This window comes from Helianthus annuus, chromosome 5 (assembly GCF_002127325.2).
Source record: "Helianthus annuus cultivar XRQ/B chromosome 5, HanXRQr2.0-SUNRISE, whole genome shotgun sequence".
Classification (NCBI taxonomy): Eukaryota; Viridiplantae; Streptophyta; class Magnoliopsida; order Asterales; family Asteraceae; genus Helianthus; species Helianthus annuus.
The window spans coordinates 160,734,526-160,742,385 of record NC_035437.2 but is presented as its reverse complement, the minus strand read 5'-3'; the positions used below and the strand labels follow the sequence as shown (position 1 = coordinate 160,742,385).

General features: G+C 37.1%; 1 protein-coding gene and 1 long non-coding RNA gene across 2 annotated transcripts; both read right to left on the bottom strand.

Annotated features, from left to right (window-relative positions):
• Nucleotides 1–512: 512 nt before the first annotated feature.
• On the bottom strand, nucleotides 513–1,310 carry LOC110943777. Its single transcript, XM_022185511.1, has one exon. The coding sequence runs from the start codon at nucleotides 1,308–1,310 to the stop codon at nucleotides 513–515; it is 798 nt and encodes a 265-aa protein (XP_022041203.1).
• A 752-nt stretch (nucleotides 1,311–2,062) lies between these two features.
• Nucleotides 2,063–5,502, bottom strand: LOC118492377. The gene is made up of 2 exons (XR_004893476.1): nucleotides 5,396–5,502; nucleotides 2,063–2,852 (listed from the first exon to the last, which is right to left on the bottom strand). It is a non-coding gene; the product is annotated as an uncharacterized LOC118492377 (long non-coding RNA).
• Between the last annotated feature and the right edge of the window lie 2,358 nt (nucleotides 5,503–7,860).

Sequence of the window (7,860 nt, the reverse complement as noted above, 5' to 3'; positions counted from 1 at the left end):
GACTTTTACTGTGGTATATCAAAATTCATATTTCGCCGCTAATTATACAAAATTATGAGTATCTGCCTGCTACGAATGCATGTTAAATAGTTATGTTAAGTGAGTGTAAAAGTACTTTTTTACATCTATAATATAAAAAACAAAGAAATATAAATATCAAAATAAGACAGGCATAGACTTGATTGTGCTATCAGAGCGGTGATGTTCAGTAACACTTGTCTATTTTAAGTAGTCAAATCACAATAGTAATCTTATGAAAATAGGTTCAAATTAAAACTTCAAATTAAACAACACATACATGAACAACTTCAAAACGACTTTCTTTTTCACATGACCATTCATAGTTTTTTTGGGTAAAGGGTTACCCCGGTGATTCTATTATAAACAAAACATCAAAACGCACAAGTAGGGAGGTCGTGATACCCCCTAGTTCTTAAATGTGACAGGCCACAAATAAGTAGACACGAAAACAGCCAAAAAACAACAACTAGACCCAAAAGACAATCTAGACACTAGTCATTTCCAAATCTATCAGCCTCTTCCAACTTCCAATCTTCTAAGAACGCTTGTACTCGCGCACTCCTCTTAAACTTGAACGACATCAGCTTCAGTCTAACAGTTTGAACTATGATCTCCAACAGCTTTTCCGGAGGACGTAACTGATTTCTAAAAAATCTGTTGTTACGCTCCTGCCAAACGTAGTATGCCGTAGCCGAAATAAGCAGTTTGTTCGACACCACCTGCACCGATTTTGATCTAGCTTTCGGCACCATCCATTGACATATGTCCTCCCACTTCTCCGATACTGCCTGCATGCTCCCTTTTGCTCTAATAGCGGTCCAAACTTGACTAGAATACTTACATTCAAAGAATAGATGGGCATGAGAATCTACCCCACTATAACAAAGTAAACAACATATCATGTTCATTGATCGAGTAATGTTGTGGTTCCAAGTTAGCATTCGATCCTGAGTCCATAGTTTCTTCTTTAAAATCAACCAACATAGGAAAGAATGTTTAGGGATGTTGAATGCTGACCAAACAAAGTCCACCCAAGGTACATCGGCACCTCTAGTTCTGATGGCTTCCCATATTTGTTTAGTAGAATACTCATCAAGCCTCCCATCCGGATTTCTAATCATAACTACATCTTCCCGATTCGGGTCTAGAACAACCGGAGCTAGCTGAAAAAGAGCCGGATATACTAACCTCCATTCATCAGGCCATCTCCACGTACCATTCTCAACGATATCCGCCAACTTAGACGCTAGAGAAAGGCCATGTTGAGACATATGTCTCGGAGTTACCATGGTTCCCAGCGGCGTATCATCAGACCATTTATCATGCCATAAAAAATACTCTTACCATTTCCCACTTTATTCCAGAACTTGTGACGAACTATCTCTCTACATCTGAGAAGTTTCTTCCAACCCCACGGAGCACTAGATTTCAGCGGAACATCCCAAAGACTACGTTGTCTCAATCGGTAATCAAGCACCCATTTAGTCCATATAGAATCCCTTCTCGAGATAATACTATAAAGGTGGTATCGGCTATCTTCTTTATACCCAACCCTCCCTCGTTTCGCGGTAAACAGACTTCCTTCCAGGCAACTTTTGCCTTGCCTTTAGAGACCATACCTTGACCCCAAATGAACCATTTCATTTTGGTTTCAAGCTTTTTCATGATGGCCGCCGGGAGGACAAAAACAGATGCCCAGTACACATGAATAGAAGACAAGACCGATCTGATTAATTGCAACCTACCTGCAAAAGACAAAAACTTATTTTTCCAGTTAGTGATTTTATTGTTCATTCTTTCGACAAGCGGCTTGCAATCCTTCTTCATTAATCTCGATGCCAGCAGTGGCACACCCAAGTATTTAATAGGCAGCTTGCCTTCTTCGAAAGGAACAAATTGCAAGATCCTATTTTTAACCACATCCGAGACGTTGCAAAAGAACGCGGTGCTTTTGGTTATGCTTGGGACGAGGCCTCAAATGTCTTTAAATTCATACTTTTCTTACATACGTACTTAAACATACGATATCTAGTTTCCAAAATACAAAAGTTAGGTTTGCATTCATTATACTAACCAAGGATTGAAAACCATATACATACAAAAACTAAGATTTGACCCATTTGAAAGTTGATACATCAAACAAAAAGAGCGTGTGTATATTCGTCTATGGGCTTGACTTGATCCTAGATTGATGATTTACCTCCAAGGAGTCCACAACAAGTTACAAACAATAAATAATCAAACAAGTTCCATACTACTTCGTTATCTTTGTGACAACTGGTTATCTATTCAACTACGCATTCTCCATGCTACTAATCCATTCTTGATATAATTTCTTTTTATGCTTCCATCCAAGTTCATCCTTTCCATGCTATTTCACATACTAGTAATTATAGAGATATAATTACTCATAAGCTTGGCATTGACAGGTCATTCAAGCCCATACATCGAAAAAGGAGAAAGTTTGCACCTGAGAGGAATGCCATTATCCAGGAGGAGGTAGATAAGCTACTCCGAGCAGATAAGATAAGAGAGGTCAAGTATTCAAGGTGGTTAGCGAATGTGGTTGTTGTTATGAATTTCACCTCATGTAGTACCATAGAAAAATCCAAGATTTCATGTTTGTTTCCAACCATTTACCCAAATTGACCCGTTTCAACAAGTCGACTACATGCCATTTATACATAATATAACATTCAGATTTTCATTCATTCCACGAAACATTGTGACTCCATTAAGACTACAATGTAAATTAAGTATAAGCTAGAAGAACTTACAGCGATCTTGAGCTTCTTGTTTCCTAGAATTGCTTTTTCCTTCTTCTTTCACATCTACACTTGAGGAATTCATATTTAATATCCACAATTCCATCAACTATTAAGCTTTACATTCAATTTTGCATTCTTATCATCAAAACACATGTATCATACATCCAAATCACATTTAGCAAATGGTTGTGCAACAATTCATCTTCTAGTGATATTTAGGCATGTGATCAAACAGTTGGTGGACATCACTTTTACATACATCACAAGTGCTTAATTTACTTGCATAATCACCATATTCTTATTATTCAACATGTTTCATGTATTCTTTAACATCTAATTATCATAACTTTGAGTTATTTAAGTTAACATAATCAATTTAACCAAAAAGAGTCTTGTGAGAACCCACTTCAATCGATATACAAGCCTCCACCCACAACATTAATTTATACAATTTCTACACACATACTTATTCATTTAGTGATTCCAAAAACACTCACTACATCAATTTATGTTGATTTGATGGAGTTTATTCAAGACTTCCAATGTTTAAGATTTCTCTAACATAAGAATCATCAACAAACTACATGCTACAATTTACCTTAGGTTTATTAAGCCTCGATGATGAGAATTCTTTGATCATGCAAGGTTTCCACTCTCAGTTTATCTTGGATTTGGCTAAGTTGCACTCTTTGTTCTTGAGAGGGGTTTTCCATCCTCTAAGAAGTCGACACACACACATCTCAATTTCCAGCCTACCCCGACTAAGTGATATTCAACTTTGTGGTCAGCCCTCCAAGTTTGTTATTTACCTCTCTTACTTAAAGCCTTTTCTCTTTATGAACTTTATAAACACATTTTAGCTAGAAAACTAACTTGGTTAATTTTTTTTACTTCATGCAATTTAAATAATAAACACAATAATTAAAACGATTCAGATTTGGGGTGTTACATAAGCTTTAGAAAACACCCCGACCCATCTTTATCGGTGATTGTCAATTTACTCTAGGGAGATAGTGAAGATGTACATAGACGACTTAGGAGCAAAGTCAATGAGTGGAGAGGTATGTGATAAGGAAAGGGTGTTCGATTGGGAACTTCAAGTTGGTTATCTTTTTTTTTTTTTTGTTCATGTAAAACTGTTGAATAGAACATGTGAGAATGTATGCAAATTTTGTTACTTAAATCATCATTAACATCAAATAAATAACGGGGAATTAAAACCCTAAAATGTGATAGCAACTAGGTAACAAGTTTATAAATCCTTAACCGAGTATTGATCAGACCTAATAGACAAATCGTTAAGCCTTCACTACTCATACCTAGTTTGTTACATATGTGACGTCAAAGACTTCATCCCCACTATAATTTTGGTGAACTTTTAACTTCTTCCTTAACGTTTGTTTTAGTGTATATAAAATATTTATCAATTTTGTCCACTTTTGGACACAATTTCAAGCTTTAAATTTATAAAACACGATAAGATACAATCACGCACTACGGCACTTTAGGGCAAGTTCACCCATCGTTGGCGTATTATAGCGATGGTAAGATACCTAGCTCGTCCATGGACACAAGGACTCTGAGTATCGGGATGCAATCAATGTCTAGTCAAACCAAAAGTATAGAATTGTTTTTGAAAGTTTTAATTTTAGAAATCTTAAAATAAAGAAAGCAATGGATAGAGGATAGAAAAAAATCATAAGAAAGAATCACTTGGGTTTAATTTTCTCTTAGTTACAAGATTAACCCCCCTTAATTATGGATTTCCAAAAGATCATTATACGAAAACAGAAATGGCTCCTGGTCTGGATACCAAATCATACGCCTCTTTGGAAAGTTTCCATGATCACTCGTCACATGAAAACCACCTAGATTCGTTCTTTGAAGGAAACAAATATGTGTGTGTTAATGTCGTAAGGTGGTAGGACCCCAATTTTTCGAAGCATCACTACCCTCAGCCATATTGGAAAAAAGCCGCAAGACGATTATCCGCAATGTTGGGATCAAACCCACAAAAATTGTGATAGGTATTAAACCTACAAAAATTGTGATAGGTATTGAGGAACCATCAACACAACGCCTACCCATTATAGGGGTTAAATATTATATAGAAACCATTTATAAGGGATTTTAGCCCAACCAATATTATGGACCACTTGCTCGGTTTTGCCTATATAAGACGGATGGAGATGAACTAGACCAAGTACTCGACGCTTAGATTTTGCGATCATGTTGAGGCAAGAATTATCAAACCTAATGTCCTGAACCAAAACCACTAATCCTCTTTCAAGAAATTAACACATTATTAACTGCATAGACATAGAAAACGTGAATGTTTGGCTCAACAAACACAAGGTTAATGATTTGTTTATTAAGAGTTTAGTAAAATTCACTTTTAATATAGTGATTAGTTACCTAAAGTCATTAACACACACCTTAAGGTTATCCATAAAATGGGGGTTAAAGAGCCAATAAGTCATTAACTATGGGTTCATTTCCCCTAAGTGATGCAAGAACTTAACCACTCATGGCTATACCGTAAAAATCATCAAACATGATTGATTAAAGATAAATATACAAGAATAATTGTTAAAAGGAGTTCTTACAATATTGGACTATTAAAAACAGAAATGATAAAAACCGTGGTGGAATGGTGGGTGGATGTATGTATGGTAGAAGGGTGTGTATGGTAGAAGGGTGTGGAGGTGTGGTATGGAAGTGGGTAGGGATGGTTCAAATGGTGAGCTTGAGGTTTAATTTATAGGCTAGACAGAGGGTGGGTACAACCTGTGCCTAGTGACGCACGATCCGTGTCGTTGACTTTAGCAATTTTGTCCGTTTATGATAGTTGGAAAGTTGACTTTGGGCATGAGACACAGGCTGTGTCTAGGAGAGACCAGACCGTGGTTAAATTTGTAGGGTCCACATCTTTTTTGTCTTCACTTGGGATCTTGGGCACAGGGGCGTATATGATTAAGCATCACGTCGTGCCTTGATATCTTCTTTGTCTTTTTCATCAAAGATGTAAGCACTAGGTGGTGCTTTTAGGGACACGACCCCGTGTCTTGTATTCTAATTTTTCTTTTCTGAGAATGCATGCACATGGGTGTGTGCCTGGTAGAGCACGGGGGTTTACTTAGTTCGGCTATCGTGAAAAACTAATTTTTTTAGCACGGGAAAATTTAACACATCGATCTCCACTTAAAATCTATGAAGATTTTTGTAGCTTTAGATCCACATGAGATGGTGGTTGTTGGAGATAGGGCCGTCTCTGAGTTTGGGAGGTCATGTGTGACATATCAAATTTGACTCCTTACAATATAAACTCGTTTACCATAGTTGGTGATTGGCACAGTCGAGTGATTGGCGATTGCAACAGTCGATCACCACCACGCGATTGCTGATTATTAACTACCACAATTTGATTGCCAATTGACGATTAGAAGTGTATTTGGGTTATTTTAATATATTTTGTAAGTGTTTAAGAAGGTATTTGGGTTAAATGATTAGTTACTTATTGAGCACACTCTAGAACCTGCAATCAATCGACCCACGATAGTTGCACCAAATTTTTTGGGGCCCCTCTACATCATGGGCCATGTGTGATGGCCCATGTTACATATGCTTTTGGACGGCCATGGTTGGAGATTTGTCTAAATTCAAACTCTATAGTCTATACCCCCATATGAAATATTTTTAACTTTTCTTTAACTAAGGGGACACGGGCTGGTCCCGTGATAATATAACGGAAATGTGATTAACGCGTGGAACTTTCTAAAATCCCACCGCCGGTCAAAACTATAACGCGTTATAGCATCACGCATTCCATTTTCGTTATTTCTATCACGCCGTTATTTTTTTTTTTGTGAGTGTAATTGTTGGTTGGGGGGAAATTGTTGGGTGTGGTGGTGAGTGATGACCACCCCCACTAAAAAAGGTTGTGAGTGATGGAAAAATGGTCGATTACATGGCGGAACTTGATTGGTGCTTGTGAGTGATAAATTCTATCACTAGTGAACCCCCCCTCCCCTAAGAGGTGGTGTTATCATTTTTTTAAAAACTAGTTATTTTCATCCCGCGCGTTGCGGTGGGACCCAATGACTACAAAAGGTGTGTCAACAACGGTAATCAGATATTGAATATCAAAACATAAATAAAATGACGTGGTAAGGATAGTCACTCCGTCATAATAAAACGATTTTAAATAACCTAAAATATAATAATAGGACCCACACGTCCTACACGTTGGAAATTCGGTTGTTTTCAGTTCAGTTATTACGGTGCTAACATGTTAAAATATGGATGAGCTCGGTACCGGTAATGGCAGCGAAAGTACCGATCCGGAAAATCATCGAAATTAGGTACCGGCACCGAAAATGCTCGGTACAATACGGTATGGTATTTGAAGGTAAAAATCAATAAATACAGGTATGGTGCTAGACCGGTGTCGAACCGAAAGTAACGATTCTGAAAAGCCAAAAGGTGGGTACGAAATTGGTACCGAAAATGATTTGGTATAGTAAATTTGGTACCGATACCTATACCCGATACCATTTGCTCATCTCTTAATGATGTTACTATTCATTCCATTCTAATTTTAATTTAAATAAATAAATAAATTACTTGCATTGTTGCGTTGCTACAGGATTTGATGAGCTTGTTACCAACCGGTACCGAAAATACCGTTACCGAAATCCCCAAAAGTGGGTACCGGTACCGAATATACCTAGTATGGTACGGTTCGGTACTGGTATGGCACCGATGTTTAGGGTAAAAACCGGTGAATACCTGTGCAGAACCGGTACCGAAAATACACCGGTTTGGTAAATTTGAGACCAGTACCTATACCCGATACCATTTGCTCATCTCTTAATGATGTTACTATTCATTCCATTCTAATTTTAATTTAAAAAATTAAATAAATAAATAAATAAATAAATAAATACCAATATTCATTCATGACTGTTCATTCCATTTGTTTTTTATCATATAGTTTATATAATATATAATTTTAAAGATGAATATCGGTGCCTAGACCAAATGACTATATCTGTCCTCACCCAACCAACCA

Excerpts from the sequence above, each read along its gene's own strand:
- LOC110943777 (XM_022185511.1), bottom strand. The coding sequence starts at position 1,310 with ATGGTAACTCCGAGACATATGTCTCAACATGGCCTTTCTCTAGCGTCT.